The 19,743-nt window shown below is 39.8% G+C and overlaps 1 protein-coding gene across 5 annotated transcripts in view; it reads right to left on the bottom strand.

The window, feature by feature from the left end:
- Positions 1–2,133: 2,133 nt before the first annotated feature.
- Positions 2,134–19,743, bottom strand: part of DNAJB4 (DnaJ heat shock protein family (Hsp40) member B4) — a 30,539-nt gene continuing 12,929 nt past the window's right edge. For 3 of the 5 annotated variants that reach the window (XM_064455373.1, XM_064455371.1, XM_064455374.1), the window contains 3 exons: positions 15,714–15,999; positions 12,258–12,832; positions 2,134–10,638 (listed from right to left, as the gene is read on the bottom strand). In XM_064455373.1, the coding sequence (XP_064311443.1) occupies positions 10,405–10,638; positions 12,258–12,832; positions 15,714–15,924 (1,020 nt within the window). In that variant the 5' untranslated portion in view covers positions 15,925–15,999 and the 3' untranslated portion in view covers positions 2,134–10,404. Of the gene's footprint in view, positions 10,639–12,257; positions 12,833–15,713; positions 16,000–16,151; positions 16,851–19,743 lie in introns of those variants that run through there. The other 2 variants (XM_064455375.1, XM_064455376.1) reach the window with 2 other exon arrangements.

Genomic DNA, 19,743 nt, shown 5'->3' with positions numbered 1-19,743 from the left:
CGGCCATGCCGCCGCCAGGTGAGGCCCGGGCCCGGCCGCCGCCCCGCCCCGCCCTGCCGGGAGCCGGCCCCTGGCGCCGGAGCTGCCCGGCCGCGCCTCTGCCCCCGCCCCCCCCCCCCGCGGCCGGTACCGGGGCTCTGACCCCACTCCGCCGGCCGTGCGGGGGTACCGGGGCTCTGCGTCCCCACGCCCAGCACCTCGCCCCAGCCCCCCCCACCCCCGACCACCGCAGAAGGCACAGCCGGACACAACGAAAGCAGAGGAACACAGACCCGGGAGAGAAGCTGATCGTATAAATAAATAATCCTTCCTGCCCATGGTAGTGATTAGGAAGGGCTTGAGGTAGGGGTTGAGGCTTTTTCCTAACTGGAAGCCAAGGACACTTTGAACTAGGCAGCGCCAAGCTTGCCAGCCAACGCAAAGACATCTCTCCCACTTTTTTCTAACTGTGCATTATAAGAAGTGTATACTGTAAAGTGTATATATATACACCTTTCAAGTGATTGTAAAAAGTTCACCATCTCTCCACTGACTAGTTCAGGAATTTCTACTAATAAAGAAGGACTAAATACTGATCAGAGCAGGTTTGTGCCTACAGGATATAAAAGCAAACACCAAGTGTCCAAGGGCTTTGGCCAACTCTTGCTTACTTACCACAACTGTACATAGCGTAGCTATCAACCGCTAAGGATTAATAAAGCCGTAGCCGTACAAAGTTTAAGAGGCTTCCTATTGAACTGGAAAACAGCTTTGAAATACTAAGATTTAACATATAAATAATTGAAAAGTTTATTTTCTAATATTTAGCAGCTTTAAAATGTTTCCTTCTCCACCATGGAAGAGAGAAATGTATTCTGCAGAACGAGTTGGATGTTTGCATGTTACAGAAGACACCTTCCGTGCTCCAAAATAGCTACATTCACCTCAGTGGAATTGCTCCATCTTCACCGGTGTACTGAACCCACTCAAGTTGTGAAAAGTGGAAAATTCATGAGGCAACATCCAGCACTTCTAAAGGAATCAGCTGTAAAGCTGCAGAGAGAAGCAGCGTTGCCTTACCACATCTTCTGACTCTCAGAATACAAAAGGGATTCTGGCACCTGGAGTCAGCCCCGGCAGGCACTGAGAGTGAATTATGAGGAGGCAGCTGGAGTCAGAAGTTCTTAGCATAGCTAAACCGAGCACCTAGAGCATCTCAGAAAATACACATCACTTTTAAACTGCTCATGTCGCGTGGGTTGGGGGGCAGGGGCAGGCAGGGGGGCAAAGTTTGAAGCCATCTGGATTTCAGTCTTTCCAGATAGAATGTGGTAGATTTAACTGAATGCTCAAAAATGCCTGACTTTTACCCAATTCTAATCGATGACAATTGTATTCAAGATTGTTACTAATTTTCTAGTCGTTTCCACCAATTAAAAAACAACAGAAAACCACAGAAGAAACTTACCATCGCACAATAGCTGACTTTCCAGCCCAGTTTGAAACCAGAAAGCTTAAACTGAAGATTTCTCTCAACCTGGAGAACGGTGTATACTTTTTCCCATTGCTGGAATGCAATTCAGACAGCATGCTGGCACAAGCTGGATGAGATCGCAGCGAGATGAGAGACTCGGTACCAAAAACTGTTCATGTTTCATTCTGTTATTCAGTGGTTTTTGCTGTTTTGCAGTTTTAAATGGGTGATTTCTTTTAAAATGTGCCTTTTCCCATTTACTAAAATGTGTTACAATTTGGTGACATTGTCTTGTCTCTACCAACTTGATCTCTACCAACTCATTCCTTACCTTCTGAAAATATAATCAACGTTAAAAAGAGTAAATACTGTTTACAGCCATTACTGATGTTAACAATTTAGTTAATGCAAATTAAAACAGTCAAGTTTCCATGCAGTAACATGCAGAGGTGGTGCAGATTAGTTTTATTTTTAAAACTCATGGACATTGACAGAGCCCTAATTTAGATATCTGTTGCAAACTTTCTTCAGGGGAAGTGTTAATGTTTCCACGTTTCATACGAGATGGATGGAAAAAGACAGCTGAAGTTGTACAAGAACCATGCTGATCCTACTTACAGCTTGGAGCAACAGCATCAGCTTTTAACCATGGCAAGAAAAACTGCTGCGACCAACAGTGCTGACCCAACAAACTGAAGATTACATCGTACTGTTTAATACAAGCAGTATGGAGCGTGCACGCGCTATCATTATTTACATGATGTAACAGATGAATATAAATCTTTTTGTTGTCATTTAAATCAGAGGAAGATAACATTTCACAAATGCCAAGTTATTCTCGAAAGCCCAGCCTACAGCAGCATCTACATGGAAGTGTCAGAGCAGCCCCCAGCTCTGGCAAGAAACAGGGAAGCAGTGTTCAACACCCAGCTTCACCTGTCCATTACTGCTACGGGTATCTATTTTTTGCTAAGTTGCAAGTGCTATTTATTAATATTGCTCTGATCGTGTATTAGCAGTTTCAACCATTTAGATTTAACCAGCATAACATAGCGTTGACTGAGTGATCCGTAGAGCTAGAAATGCGTCAGACTGATGAGAACCCCCCAAGAATAAAAGCCTGTAATGGACACAAGACACTGTCTCCAACTACAACCAGTACTGCTCTCAGAATTCCTTGAATGTTTAACCTCCAGGGAAATGTTTAACCTCCAGGGAAATATCTGCCAACATTAATTAGCGCACATCAAAACTAGATCATTAATCCAAATAAGCCTCCAGCAATTCAGGATAGTTAGGACCCAAAAATTACTTAAATTTAACTTTTTGTAATTGACATTGTTGGAGAGTTAACCATTTAAATAAAAACATTAATAATTAGAAGGAAAATAAACCATGTACCACAAAAAAAAAAAAAAAGAAGAAAAATGGGTTTCAGTTCTTTTATCCTGTGGGTATTTTGCATGCTGCAGCTTATCCCAGTCTTCAGTTTCTCAGCCATGGTACTTAGGATGTGAGAATCGTGGCATGCAACAGCCATAAAGTTTGTGGAGAAAGTATGTGGCATAGAACAGAGTCATGTTACTGGACGTGAAATGCCACAGTGCTATACTGCAAACTGTCCATATATATTGTATATCAGTACCATATTGTTTACACCACACAGAAAATACCTGCCTGTGATGTAGGCAGTTCTTACCCGCTGCGTATCATACCCTTCTGGTCACTCATGTTCCAAATGAAGCAACTGCTTAAAAGAATTACTGGTATGACCAGAGAATAAAGAGCTGCTTTTAAGATATTTCATGACCTTATCTTGTTTGGTCTAATGAAAATAAGACTGAGAAGAAACATAGCTGGTGTTTATAAATATCAACCATAGCATAAAATTTATATAAGCTATCTAAACAAAAGAATGTTGATAAAAATAAAATTGACATTTCCTACTCATAAGTAATGTTAAAACTATTTTTTTAAAGCCATCAGAGCATACTGCAGAACAAGGCCGTTCAGTAAGATTGTATTTCCTCATTAAGACAGGAGTTCAAACAGTGACTTCAGGTTTGGAATTGTGACTTGTTAGGGGGCAAAAGGGGATGCCAGGGAATTTTATCCTGCTTCCTATTTCTTTTAAAATCTGTTTGCTAGCATACGAGGAAAATAAAGATACATGGTTTTCCTGGATTGCTCTCAGGTTCTAGGTCCTTGTTACACGCGGTCACAGCTTTTCTGGCAAGGGCTGCTTCTCAACGAACCCAGTTTATCAACCTTTCTTTGGATATAAACACAAGGAGTCAAGACACTTTTTTTGAGCGTGACATAAAGTACTTATTCAGGGAAATGCTATACGGTATTACAGGAGCTGGCTGGGTAGGGATTTTGTTTTTCTAATTATGTAGGGCAGCAGGAGTGTGAAGGTGATCAGTTGTCCTTGATAAAGCAACCAGGCATGACTAACAAGATTGTTGTTGTATAGCTCTTCCCTTGGGTAAGCCAGGAACTCCAGGGGAACAAAACAAGCACAGGACAGTTACACCTTCTAGACCCAAGGGGAGCAACAGTAGACCTCAACTTTCACTCTAAATACTAGAACAATTAATTGGAGGAGCCTGAAGGAAGCAAATCATGCCATCCAACAGTCCATTGCTGAGCTATGTGACAAATGAAGAGCTGCGATTCTGTACTTCATGAGATTAGCACTGCCGTTTGCCCAGCTTGCATGCCAAGCAGTAAGTGCACATATAAATACCCTGGGTCTATAGGATTTGTTCAGTAAGCAATATAGCAAGAGCGATTAATGTCAGCTGCAAAGGAAGACTAGCATTTACTGACTGGAAAATTGTCTCTTAATATTTACAGTAGCATGTCCATGCCCAGTATTTCTTAGGTCTAACATATGAACTTAAGTGCACAGAATTTCACCCTGAATCATAGCAAATTTCACTGGTGGGGTAAAACCTATTCTACCCACAATGTATGTTTCCAGTGAGTCAGGCTAGCACGTAAGATGTGCATGCTAGAAAGAAAGGGATTGCATTTAGTTGTTTTACAGCTCATGAATTGAAGTCAGTCAGTTGTCCAGTCACCTCTGGATGCTTCACCAACTATATAATCTAATACAGGGGGCCAGTACAATACAAGAGCTGCCATGATCACTCCAACTTGGAGCTCTGTAAGTGGATCCCTGTGGGACTGATACCATTGAAATCAGGGGAAGCGACTCTGGATCTGGCAGGGAGTGCTCTTCAAATGCAAGACTGACGCGATCTTCATACACATACTTCTGTTCTTCTCCACAAGCATCCGAGTTTAGTGTCTTTCCCTTCCGTTGTGCATTCCACACTTTCTGCCATCTGATACTACAGGCACCATTCAGTCACACACACCATTCTCTCAACCCCCTATCAATGAAGTACTTGCTACTGGATAATCCTGTCAGCCAGACACACAGGTCATCATCAAGTATGAAAGTGCCTAAAAGCAGGGAAATAACAGTCTGTAATGACAGGCTGAGAGACATTACGATTAACCAGCCTAGCACTTTTTAAAATCAGTCAGTTGCCCATGAACAAAGCAAAGCCCTTACAAAGGCTATGGACTTCACTCCTTTAGCTCAGTGGCACCCCAGATATACAGTTGCTAGAATCACATTTTAAGACTGCATCATCACATTAGTGAGACCAAGTCATTGGGGAGTGACAAAAGCATCTTAAGGGCTTACAGATTTGGGGGGTTTTCTAGGACTAAAATATTTTGAAAGATTCAAGGATTATAGGCTAAGAATAAAAAAAAGAGATGTAAACATGTCTTAACTAAAGGCCAAGGAAAATAGGGTTTGGAAAACACTGTTGTTTTCCTCTCTCAGCAAAAACTAACTGCCAGCCAGTATGTCTCAAAAAAAAAAAATTCACACACGGCATGACTCGTTAATATGGGAAGTTTAGTTTATGCAAACATAGGGCTAGTGGCACTTACCAACAAGTAGAACTGATTCTCCGCCAAATACAACTCTCTTACCAGGCTGGTGATATATTTTGGAACAGGCCCTCCAAAAAAAAAACCAAAACAAAAAAATGCACAACTAATAGCAGATTATCCAGTCACAACAATTGTCTCCTCCAGTCTCTAAGCAAAACTGTGCAAGGTTGAGAATTTTACAGCACACTGACACCTCTGCACAGTTCAACCAGGGTCTTTAAAACCAAGCCAGCTACAGACCTTTTCTTCATCCATGCTTTGGCCCTTTAGCATTGCAGGTACAACCAGTCCAAGAGCTTGATTCATTTACTGCACTGTACATCATTCTGATGGATGTCTCCTCCCTACACTTGGATTTTTGAGAATCGGACATGGACACTGTTTTGAACAGTTACTAAAAATACTACAACTATCACATCTGAGAATTAGAACACTGATAATCTCATTTGACCATCATAATACATATTGCTCATCTTCAGCACTGTTTGCTGGGTTTGGACTGAAGGTCATATTGAAAATAGGGGTGAACACTAGAAGAGGACATAAAAATGAGGAGAAAGCTTCCACCCTATGACAGGCAAATGGAAGTGAGTACACACAAAGTTACAAGATGAAGGTGGCAGGAACATTGCAGACCCAACCGCAGTTTGACAGTCTGTTACTTCTGTAACAAAGTAAACAGGTCAGGACTCAAAACCAACCCAAAACCCTAACATCTGTTCAACACACCACAAATAGGCTTCAACAAGTTTTCAGCACAGATAATACAAAAAAACGCTCAGTGGAAGAGTGGAATACTAATATCCTCATGATGTCAACAAGCCCACTCTGGAGCAATCACAGAGTACCACTGCATGGCAGAAAGGAGAAATGGTTGTAATGTCGCTTGCCCTACTCTTCCAGAAGCTTGAGGTTATGTTAAAGCTTGATGTTTGGTAGATTAAAAAAGTTTCCATAGACTTGCTGAATGAACTCCTCCAAAATAACCAAATGACCTTTACTTTTTATGGCACCCAAGCAACCTTCAGATCAAAACATCCTTCTTGTCCCAGCTTCATGAATGTCCATTTTATTTCCATGTATTTCAGCAGTTAAGGATATAGTAGGTGACTAAGTATTTGCCGCCTTCTCCCAAGTAGCCTTTATTAAATAATCAAGTGAGTTTTAAAACATAGCTTTTAAGCACAGTCTTTGATTAGAAAAATATTAATTTTTGTGAATCCTGGATTAGATAGATATTAATGCTCCCTCTCATACTTTTGAAGTAATTCCACACCCTATTTTCTGAAACATATAATTTGTTATCTCTCCATAAGAAAAGAAATACAAGCATTTCATACCAGTCCTATAGTTCTGTATTTTGAGCAAGAAAACAGTTGGAAAAGTTTAGGTTGCTATACATATATATATATATTTATATATACCTCTAAATACACAAGATACTGCAATTCTTCAATTTAACACTACTACTCTTACCTGAAGGTGGTTACAAAAAATAGTCCTAGCTGCTGTAACTTTTTTTTACAAGTTGGACTATGGTTACAAGATCTTGGATTACAAAATGCTCAATTCTATTAGCTTTTAAACTAACAAACAGGTATTTTAGGATGATATGCTTTTAAAGTCATGTAGCTTATAGCATCTGCTGTCATAACAAAATATAAGAGAAAGTTAAAAACCAACTTTACACTTTTTACTTAAAAACCACGTAAGAAATGCAATATGGAACATACTGAAATGGGAATTTTTTGAACAAACAATATGTAGTATAATGATATGTGTAAGCACTAAGCAGCAAATTTTTTTTTGTGATACTGCTCCAGCAATTGTTTAGTCCCTTGTAGATTTAGGGACTACAACCAACTGACACTGTATGAAGAGATCAGCAGCTGAAAAACTGCCTCAAGCAGCATCTCCCAGAAGTTCTATTCCTTTGTGTAATAGAATGGGATTCTTCTTGTGCTCATTAAAAAGTTATTGTAAATTAAATCCCAACTTCCATAGGATTAACTTTCCTGCAGAAAATCACATATATGAAGATAACACTGCTATTTCTTAAGCTACCTAACAGAGCAGGTAACTACTAAATTTCCACAGGCAAAAGGCTGACAGCAAATCTTACATATTTTCTTACTAAAAAAACAAAAACAAACAAACAAAAACCTTTGAAAGTGTTGTTAAAGCACTGTATTATGGTTTTAAACTCAAGTGATAAAGCACACCTGCAAGGCATTTCTTTCACCAAAACCATGCCGCAATCAAGGGAACCAGCCCTATTACTGTATTATAAAACTAGACTATTACAGAGGGCTCTCCATTCTCCTATGCACCTTTTACCTCTAAAGACCAGTAACTCGTATTTGTATTCAAAAGACTCAATTCAAGAATACAAAAGTTTATGGGCAACCCCTATCCCACTTTGTATCTTAAGCAAACTTTCCTTTAGCTAGGACCTAGGCTCTTCCTTCCTCTTCCTGGGAGTAAAGGTCAGTCTTTGAAAATAATGAATACTTGAGATCAGCATGATCTTTAAATACCTGAACTAGCCAAATGCTTTTACAGTGTTCTTTGTGCATCTTTCCACTCAAGCACAGACCTACTCCCTAGGGATTCAAGCTGTCACATCAGTACCGTCCATCTTTGGCCTAAGCCTCATTTGCAGAATGCGGCCATAGCACTGTCTCATGAAAAGTGCTACATCCAAGTTCACAGAATCATCTCGGTTGGAAAGGACCTCTTGCAATCATGTAGTCCAACACCCCCGCTCAAGCATGGTCAGCTAGAGCAGACTGTCCAGGACTATGTCCAGTCAGGTTTTGAATATCTCTAAGGATAGTGACTCCTCAACCTCTCTGGGCAACCTTTTCCAGTGTTTGACCACCCTCACGGTAAAAAGGCGTTTCCTTGTGTTCAGATGGAATCCCCTGCATTTTAACTTGTGTCTACTGCCTCTGAGCCCTGTCACTGACAGTTACTGAGAGGAGCCTGACCCCACCACCTTCACTCCCCCCACCAGATGTTTACATGCCGCACTAAGGTCCCCCCCAGCCTTTTCTTTCCCAGGCTGAGGAGCTCCAGCTCTCTCAGCCTCTCATACATGGCCCTGTGCTAGACCCGCTCCAGTAAAACATTGTCTTTATTGTACCGGGGAGCACAGAACTGGACACAGTACTCCAGATGCATCCTCATCAGGGCCGAGAGAAGAGAGGAAGGATCATCTCCCTCAGACTGCTAGTAAAGCTTTGGCCTTTGTTGCCACAAGGGTGCATTGCTGGCTCATGGTTAATTTGTTGCCCACCAGGACCCCAAGGTCTATCTCAGCAAAGCTGCTTTCCAGCCAGTCAGCTCCCAGGGTGTACTAGTGCCTTGGGTTGTTCCTCAGGAAGCAAGACTCTGCATTCCCCTCCTTGTTGAACTTTGTGAGAATCCTCTGCCCAGTTCTCCAGCCTGTTGAGGTCCCTTTGAAAGGCAGTATATCATCTGGTGTTACTAGCCACTCCTCCCAATTTTATGTGACTTGTAAACTTGCTGAGGATGCACTCCATCCCATAATCCAGGTCATTAATGAAGATGTTGAATAGTACTGGCCCCAGTATTGAGCCATCAGGTACGCCACTACTGACTTGCCTCCAACTGGACTTTCTGCCACTGATTATACCCCCCTGTGCCACTCATTTGGCCAGTTTTTAATCCAGCTCACTTTCCACTTATCTAACCTGTACTTTATCAGTCTGTCTACTAAAGCCAAGGTAAACAATGTGGACTGTTCTCCTGTCATCCACAAAGCTAGTCACCTCACTGTAGAAGGCAATGAGCTTGGTCAAGCACGATTTCGCCTTTGTAAACCTATGCTGACTACTCCTGATCACCTTCTTGTCCCCCATGTATTTGGAAATGCTTTCCAGGAGGATTTTCTCCAAACCCTTCCCAAGGATTGACATGAAGCTGACTAGCCTGTAGCTCTCTAAATTTTCCTTCTTATTTACAAGTGATATTTATACTCTTCCAGTCTACCAGCACATCTTCCAATCTCCATGACCATTCAAAGATAATTAAGAGTGGCCTTGCAAAGGCATTAGCCATCTCCCTCAACACTTAAGGGTGCAACCTGTCAGGCCCATGGACTTCCAGCTTAAGTGCACCCTGATACCACTGAGGTTCCAAGACCTCCCTCTTAGGTCTCAGGGGCCTGGAATTCCTGAAGGCTTCTTTTACTGGGAGAGACTGATGCAAAGAAGGCAGAGTTCTCCATGTCATTTGTCACCAGCTTCCCTGCCCTATTCAACAGGAGGCCCACCATTTGCTGTTCATGTACTTGCAGAACCCCTTCTTGCTGTTCTGCCCGAAGGCTGAGGAACTCTCCCATAGCAAATGGCTACTCTTGCTCCTCAAGCCACAACTGCCCTTCACTAGTCTCGCAATGCAGTCCTCACATTCTGGGGCGATAAACAAAATGCTTTCATTCCACTGGGGTATGGTTCAGGAGTCCAAGCTGATTTTCCCAGCCTATGCTTTGTGCAGTGGAAGGCAACATACCAAAATGGTATCATGTTTGCTCTTCAAAATATCTATACATTTTTGTATTTCTACTATCATCTCCAATTTTTGTATAAATGGGTAATGTTATAGATAGCGTAGGGATATAAGTAGTATATCTTACTGTATCAGAAATATGCACTTTGTAAAAACTGACTACATTTTACATTAGGCAAAATAATGAATAAACTTTTCTGATGTAAAATAAAATGAGTGGTTTTCCCTGTAAATTTTACTGCAGAAGTCACCTGTATGACTTGTATTTAACCCTTGTCTTCTCATGCAGCATTACAGTATTTCCCCCCACCCATCCCACAAAACAAAAAAACCCCAAATATTCCACTAGTTGTTACAGATTGCACTTTTAAAGCACAGACTTGCCAGTCTTCTGCATTTCCAGTGTCCTATTTAAACAGTTGATATACACAGTCTTCGTTTTATGAAACCGGAAGATTTCGCCTAAGTACTTCTTTTGATGCTGGAGAAATGTTATCTGGGAAAATTACTTCGAACTCTATAATTAAGTCTCCGCATTGGTCAGGATTTTTGGGAAACGGCAAACCATATCCTATAATTCTTCTTCTCATCCCAGGCTTTACAACTTCGTTTATTGTCATGGGTATGGTTCTTCCTTCTATAGTTGGCACGTGCATAGAGCTGCCACACAAAGCCTAAAGAAAGATTGCATCGTGAGAAAAAGAAATTGGTCAGAACTTTATTTGCACCCACAACTGAATCTGGATTATTTAGAAAAGACCAGAATTCTAAACACCATTTCCACTGTGCAATACTCTGATGTCAAAATTAAAATACAGCGTTCCTCTCAAAAAGGGAAGGGTTCAATTTGTCACAGAATACCATGGAATTTACAGATCTTATGCAATGGCCACTGGAGCATAACAGAATCACAGAATCATAATTGAGCTTACATATCCTTCAAACACTTTATCAAATAATAAGGTAGTTGAGCACAGAGTGAATCTGTTACTCATACTTCTCTAGGGATTTCCAGCTTCTCAGTTTCCGTTAGAAGTTTAGAGCCCTGTTCCATTTTTTGTTTGTTCACATTGCACAGGGGTTTACTCTAACACACTATCAACTTATATTACATCAAATTGCAGAACATTTGAGTGTCTATAAGCAGAGGCATATTAAATTTCACAGCCATCTTAGGTCAGCATTTGTGATGCTTGAAGAAAAGCAAACAACTATTTTGGTGCACTGAAGTTAAAACATCACAGGCGTTCTCCTGCTTTATCCAATAGTTTGCTTTCATTACTAGGATTTCTGATAATAAAATTTTGATTCTTTCAGCTTGACCTGATTCAGTGCACTTAAGTCTATACTGATAACGCCCAATTTACATAACAACGCGTCTAAATAGGCTTTTATCTATGAAGGAACTATATTACCCACATCAACGTTAAATATTGTCTTTTCTTCCTCTCATCCTATTTTAGGTGCTTCACCTCACTTCAGATGTATTTTAAGTTAAGAATCCTTTAAGAAGTGTGCTTATAATGTACACAAAGAGCTTATAATGCAAGCAAGAATTTATTTTTTCTCCACTAATGCACACACTCAGCTATATTATCTTTGAAAGGATGACCACGTCGAAGCTTCAGAACCTTAAGGACTCTGCTCAGTTGTCTTTCTGACTTTTCCTTTTGAAAGCCAATGTGTTTTGACTTGGAACAAAATTTTTAAAAGCTACACTTTTTTTTTTGTTATATATAGCTCCTATAACACCTGTTCATGATAATTTATCCTCATGAAATCAATCTTGATGTACTTTGAAATCACACTGAGATAACGTACGACATAAAAAGGCAGACTTGGAATTTGTTGGCAGTGAAAATATTTAAGACATTTCTACTTGGTCCTACAGAAGTAGCAATCATATCACAGCAGTAAGGAGCATAACTATATTGGATGTATTTGTTAATTGTATTTGCATTTGCTACTTCAGCCTAATATATATTTAGCTAGAAAGGTAGAGTATGAAGGTTTAAGACATACCAACCTTTACTCTTACCTTTTCACCCTCATTCTTTTCCATTTCTATAGTCAACAGCTCAAAATACTCCATTTTTATCAAAACAGCTATTGCTTCCACTATAAATAACTGTGCTCTGCAGCACAAATTGACTTTACAAGAGTGAAACTCTATTTAAAAAAAAAAACAACAAACCAAAAAATTTACTGCTGCCATAAAGCCTGTGCAGCACAGCCATTGTATCATATTGTAACAGGTTTACACATTTAGAGATCCACCAAAAGAGAAACTTACCTCCCTTAAACTGATCTTTACAGGATAGATAATATTTGATCCATCTCTCTTGAAGTAAGAGTGAGGTTTATCTTTAATGATAAAAACAATATCAGCTGGAATTGTGTTGGGTGTTTCATCACCTTCTTTTGGAAAAGTGATTTTGGTGCCTTCTTTCCATCCCCTTTTAATCTCAATAGTAAGAATTTTGTCCTCTGTTCGGACACTTCTACCATCTGGGTTAAGCCTTTTACGTGAAATCCTCATCCTTTTTGTGCAGCCATGATAGATCTCTTCCAATGACACTTTAAGTTCATGGATTACAGGGGGATCTTGTTTACGGCGTAATTGGCTGCCAACTGTATTCCTTTCCCTTGGAAAACCATTCATACTAAAACTAGTGAAGGATCCGAATGGATCACCATCCACCTCCATGTCTTCAGTGTCTCTGCCACCCGGCATCCTCCTTCCAAAGAAGATCTCAAAAGGATTTGTGCCACCAAAGAAAGCTGCAAATGTAGCATGTGGGTCACCATGAAAGGAGTACCGAAAGGTACCACCCTGTCCATCAGGTCCTCCAGCTCCTCCTTTCAGACCTAAATAAGACAAATAAGCAAAGTTAAAAAACAAATCAAATATTAGTATAAGCTTTCCTATTGTAGTGCACAATGATATCAGAACCGAGGAGTCGAAAAGGTCTTTGCAATCGAGTGAAAGGTCTCCTTTTCAGGGAGGACTCACCATCACACTATGCAGTACCAACTAACCAGTAATTCACTAGCTTGAACAGCAACAAAGTTTCTGAAGCTACAGAATGACTTCTACTTCAGAAGAACAAGTATTCCGACACTGCCAATTTTATTTCATATGATTAAAGCCAGTTATTAAAAAAATTAGCATCTTAAAACAGAAGACAGGTCTGCTTGACTTGATCTTTCCTTGTTCTGCAAAGTCTGTTGTGAGTTGCATCCTTCTTCAAGATCACTTCTGGGGAAAATTATGCAATATCATATGCAACACTTTCCATGGTCTACATAGTCTCTCAGCTTTAACTCTGTTTTAATTAGCTTTACCTCTGTTTTCCTATAATTCAGTTAGAGTAGAAGGTAACATGCCAATGGTCAAGCAGCCATATGCTTCCTTAATGTTAAATTTACAACCGCAAAGTTATCACAGCCTGTGTTCCTATGATATAAAACAGGTAAGAAACCTGGGAATTCTTTTCAATACAGTCACAGTAAAAATAGCTTGGAAGTTCCTTTGGGTACAAAAATCTTGTATATATTGTCACCATCTCTGTGTAAAAAAATCAGAGTGTTCTCAATCAGCTTTGTTCTTTCTCTTCTATCTTCCACAAGGCAAGACCTACATCTCATTTCTTCCTGATAGATTTCCCTTACAATTCCCACTGGACATCCTCTTGTACTTCCTGCACCCTCATTCTCAACCCAACTAAAAATCAATTTTCTTAAATGCCTCTTTCCCAATAGGTGACCTCTAAGTATTTCCTTGTAATAGTTAGTGCTCTCCTGCATTGACCATTTCAGAATACCTTTTCAAACCTTTAAGATGAAAGACAGTGTCTTCTTAAGAGACTTTTTTTCCTCCTAAATTTACAATATTTGGTGTTTGCTTTTTTTTTTCAATCTTGCAACAGCTCAGCACTACAGCTGCTGTCCTACTTCCACAGCCATAAAAATGTGAAAGCTTACATTAATGAAGCATGCATTCCCTAAATTTGAAACATGGGTCTCAGTGTTTTAGACCCTCTGTTCAGAAGCTTAGTACTCGTTATCAACAGTAACCAAGATATTAGAATGAGAATGCTTTCCCCATCTCGATACCAGACCACATTAGAGTACTTAGCATAGGTAGCATCCTTCTGTTACAGTACTGTTAATGTCAAACAAGATTATCAGTGGATTCAATTTGTGGGAGTAGAAGGACACCTCCTGGAATAGCTAGCCAAAAGTTACTGAAGGTACATCAAGTTCTTGGCTGTAAAAACACTGAGGGTTCCTCCTTCCTCCCACCCCACCCCCTGCCTTTCCTTCACAACTATTAGTTACGCTCTCAGATGCAACTTAAGAGCTTAGAGAGCAACTGAGGCATCAGGAGGCACTTCCAGATTCACCATTCTAAAAGTTCATACTTTGGTTTAATATTATGCCCCAAATAAACAGAAATCTATGTTTTGAACCTCTGTCTTCAAGTATGCAATACTAGGATGACAAAGGCTGCATTGCTTTATAAGCTTTACTTCAAGCTCTTTAGTAAAAGTGACTGAAATGGTATTTTGGGAAAGCAGCTACAATGAGCTGTTGCACAGGAACTTAAAATGCAAATGAATCCACACAGTAAATAGGTTTATAATGATATGCAGAAAGGAGGCAGGGGTGAGAAGGAAGAAGTACAAGAAAGCAGAAGACCCAAGAGGCAACAAAGGCCTCTGCTATCGACATAAACACCTTTTGCCTAGCATGCTTCAGTAACAGCACTAAAGCTTTGAACACATGCAATGGAACAAGTGACCAAAAAATGGCATTCTCAGAAGCTGAAGGTCTTCTACAGGAATTTATGGATGTTAACAATTGTATTAAGTCCTACAGATGACCGTGGACCAAATTTTATTATGCATTCGTAAGAACCTACAATTTTCCCCCAAAGTACTGCTATTTAAGTGTTCTCCTTCATATTAGTAAAAAACATGGCCCTCAGTGAATGGCAACGAGTGTGTACCTACTTGTCACAAGGGAAGTCGTCATTTCATGTGGAATTTCTGACACCATACATTTAAGGGGAGGGACGTTAATGACTTCCTCTGTTGCTCAATCATAAGACTGAGAGTCATGTTGGTCAAAAATAAGAAGCCATCCTCCCCAGATAACCATTTTAGGATAAATATGACATTTCTGAGGCCTCATTCTCTTGGCATGTTATCACTGCTTACAATTAAAGCAAAAAAATTGTTCTGGTATTTCATGACATCAGCCAAATTCCTTCCTCTCCAGGCAAGAAGCCAAGGACAACTACGGACTGGACACCTGGGCTTCTGCTCAGAAGGACTGCCCTGTCTAGATCAAGCAGACTGCCCTTTAGCAAAAATTTAAGAAAAGAATACATCTCTTCTCAACTCCACCTCAAAAAGTGCCACGGCAGGGGAAGACAGCAGTAAGAGATCCCAGAAAGCTATTTGTGGGTCATACAAACTTTTTCAATTCAGTAACTTTTTGCATGTCAAGTACTTGCGATTTAAAAAGAAAAACATAAACACACATTAAAATAAGAAATTAAAGCTAGACCAGCATTAAAACTCTGCAATGTATTTTACATTAAAAAAGCTGATGAGTCAAACTTCCAAGCAGTACAAATACATTTCCTAAAAATCAACATACAGCAAGTTTTCAGGCATCATCTGTTTATTTTGCTTCATTAACCATAATGAAAGTGACCAGAGTATAACACAGACATACATACCTTCCTCCCCAAACTGATCATAAATGTCTCTCTTTTTGGGATCACTCAGCACTTCGTAAGCTTCTGCAACCTCTTTGAATTTTTCCTCTGCATGGGGAGATTTGTTCTTATCTGGATGCCATTTAAGCGCTTGCTTTCTGTAAGCCTTTTTGATATCCTCTTCAGAAGCCCCTTTTTCAATTCCCAGGATAGAATAATAATCCTTCCCCATCCTGAGTGTTGGAGGAATTCAGATTTTCCTTGCTATAAAGAAAGCAGTGTCCAGTGTCTTAGCAACGTAGAGATGCTAGAGAAGGAAAAATAAAAATCAAATTTGGAATTGAAACAAACAGAACTGTTACAAATCAACAAAGTCTCTGATACATTAAAGAAACACCAGACAGCTTCTCTGTATTTCCCTCCTTCCCCCGTTGCTCATTTATAAATAATTATACACACTGGACAAGAGACAGCCTTCTTTAGAGTCCTCCCATCTACAGTACGTGCCTCCGCTCTTTCTAGAACGACAAATAATACAGGACGTCACTTCCCCGACTGCCCCAGCTGAACAGCCTGCACAGCTTTCACTCTCTCGCACACGCATGCGCACACAGACACGCACACACACACAGACACACACACACACACACACAGAGAACATGCTGAACTTCTATTTTCTTCCCTCTCAAGCAGCTACAAAGTTTAAAGGTTTAACAGTGTGAAGCCTTTCACCACCAGGGCTGAACCCAGTCTGCTCCGAAGACATAACTGCCCCAGCAGAAACGCAGAAGCCCATATAAAGTAATTATAGCACTTTACTTCAGTTTCTATAGAGACACCAGTACACATAACTGTTTTCCAAATATATCAACACAGATTTGTACCCTTTCCAGCAAAGCCTATGCAGTATTTTACACCCAAGTTAACTACAAAGCTTCAAAAAGCATAACTTCATTTCTTTAAAAATAAAATTAAGTCACCCTCAACCAAACAGGACTTCAACTGATTTAATGTAAGATCGAATACCACTCCCTAAGAAGCTGCTTTACTTACATGTTTTAGTGGGCAGTTTTAACCTTATTACACTCAAGAAATGGTTGCCAATATGACAAATCACTACCCAAACCCAGCAGTTACGATACTCTGGACTACAACAAAAAACTTCTTCGCTATTGATAGAAGATTTAGAGCAGCCTTAAGTTCTCTTGCAAAATTAGCAGTACAAAGGCCTCAGCTGTGCCCCCATGGTACGGACTGAGCAACCTCTGGTGTGGTCATAACTTACATCGCTTTAAGTATTCCCACTAGTGAGCGTCCAAGAAGGAATCCATGCCATTTTTGTCATTGTGTTGTCATATAATAGAATTGTCAGAACAGCAATAGCTCAGACTAGTCTAAAGACTGTATTTTTCATCATGTTTTTCAAAACCTCTGGTTGATCAAAGTGGCAGAGGGACACACATTGATTTGAAAAACAAGGTATACAAAATTTTCCCCTTTGAGACTATTATGTTAAACACTTATCTCACTTTTAAATGTCAAACGAATACTCAAGGAGCTGCAACTAGCAAGGCTTAGCCTTCCCCTCCCCTCCCCATTTTGTAAAACATAGTAATTAATTTCACAGGTTTCATTAAAAGACCCAATAGTCAGGATTTCTTCTGAAATTAAAAGTTTCTTCCCCTCAAATGTCAAAACTTACAGAACACATTCTGGTAACAACAAAAGCTACACTGAGACTTTTTGCCGACAGTCACAGTGAGTCAGTGTTCAGGCATCCTTTCTCTCCCTACAGAGGGGAACATGCTATTCTGGCATAAGTGCCAAGTTATACCCTAATTACAGAAGTTATTCCCTAGAAATGAAATTACTTAAGTTTCTGAGCAAGATGTACAGCAATGACCACATTACTTAGACTTCCTGCCCTGCAGATCTTCATGTCAGAATGAATTTACAGTCTGGATCTCCTGTCTTCCAAGAGCTGATAGGATAACTGGAGCACCTCCTTAAAGAAAGCATGTTCCTTCTTTTTCTCCATCCTTTTATCATATACTCAGAGATCTTTTGGAAACACAAGTAGGCTTCAGTTCCTCTCACATGGTTATCGATTTCTTGAAACAATTTCTAATAGACTGAGAGATACGACTCTCTTAGAACTAATAATAATAATAATAATAATAAAGTTTTTACAAGACTAGCATGCACAAGATGAACATCTGGTGATCATGCCAATGATCATCTGGGTACATGTGATCATACCAGCACCTCTTCAGACAGTGAAATCCATCTGGTAAGTGTGGTAAGTTTCTACATCTTCCGATCTTCTAGTATTAGAGCAGTTTCAAGGACAGAATAAATCACAGCTGCTAGATTTTTAGAACCCTGAATATCTGATCTCTGCAATTCTTTATTGTTCATTTTATTATTCTATCTCACATTCCTCTTCAGAGTTAACAAAAGTAAGGAAGGGTAAATCCTTCCTATCTCCCGTGTTACCATATACATGTAGAAGTGGAAGTTTTTTAAAAACTCTTCTAGACTGTGGAAAGATTCTGCTTCCCATAGGTGTGAATAAGATTTTAATTTTTTGTTTAAGTGCCTGAATAAGTGTTTCCTACAAAAACAGATAAGGTCATCACCTAGTTTGTGACAGACAAACTCTTTTACGGGATTATTTTGTTGTTTACAAGTTTCTGCATTTCTATCTCGAGGTATTCCTCTTTTGTAGCAGAATTTAGAAACACCACAGGGCATTTTGTCAGTAAGCCCATTTCCCAGAGTCCTTGCATTTCAGTCACCTCTTACTTCAGAGACTGACACCTGTGTCTAAGTACCATGAGGAACCCGCACTGAATGCACACCTGCTCATGAGCCGTTCTCTTTACAGCATACTGGGATGAGCGCTCTATTAGGACTTTGAAGGAGAGGTGGTTATTGTGATTTGGTTTGTTTAGGGAACACTAACAGCACATAACCCCATAGATCCTATGAAGCCAAGGCTGGCCTCAGCTGTGACAGGCCAGCAGTAGTGCATCCTGCAACTTACTCAAACCTCCCAGAAGCAAGCCACTGAACTACCTATCTCTAAATTAGTAAGGCCGTAGCCTAAGACTCTGATTAAGAGTGCTCCTGAACAAGTGCTAAGCAACTTGTCAGACACACAAATCTAGTAATGCACTTGGCTGTGACACAACCTCAGAAACATACCAGATAAAAAACCCCACCATCAGCTACCTTTCTTCCTTATTCTACCACATCAGCATTTCTCTGACATAGATCACATTATGAATCAATTAACCATCTATATCATCAGTTCTTTGTTTACAGTCTTCAAATACAACAGCTGCATTCCTTTTCAGGCATTCAGAGAAAAAAGTTTTTATTATCACTGTAGTATCAAATGGTTATCTATGAAGCTTTTGCTCATAGTCAATTTTGTAAACCAGTTTTCCATCAAACTAGACAGCTTTAGATGTGTCTTCCTGTTCTTATAAGCTACTTTAGGGTACTCTTATCATGCACTGAGAAAGTTAGCAGCCTGTATTTGTTCAGTGCTTCCTTACATCAGTGTTATTTGTTACAGTACAAATTAAAAAACAAATACATAAAATGGGAATTTCAGGTTGAGCTTTTTAAAGTTGACTGGAGAAAAAATTGCTACATCTTCAACTGCAACAAATTAACAAAAGGTCAAATAGAAAGTTTATTAAAAAACTGCATTAATTCCCAAGAAGACTGCATAGAATTTTGAAATCCTATAGAACTTGCCTAATAAGTCCACTCTTATCTACAGAGGATTTTCTATGCTCTTTGATCAAAAACAAAAGTGACATTTGCATTCATAATACGACTTCCCTTTTTTAATCTAAAAATGTTTATGAAATGTACACTAGGAAGCTGTAAATTGTTCCTTCAACAGTTCCCCTTCACTTCTGAGGCTGAGTTTGACGGCTGATATTCAGCATTCCACCTGAGTTCTTATTTCAGTAAAAAAATCACTGCTTTAAAATATCTTTCCCATTTTTCTCTTTGAACAACCGTAGTTCACCTC

The sequence above is a fragment of the Phalacrocorax carbo genome, chromosome 6 (assembly GCF_963921805.1).
Source record: "Phalacrocorax carbo chromosome 6, bPhaCar2.1, whole genome shotgun sequence".
Classification (NCBI taxonomy): domain Eukaryota; kingdom Metazoa; phylum Chordata; class Aves; order Suliformes; family Phalacrocoracidae; genus Phalacrocorax; species Phalacrocorax carbo.
The sequence above is the reverse complement of the archived record's forward strand: the minus strand, read 5'-3'. Positions and strand labels throughout refer to the sequence as shown.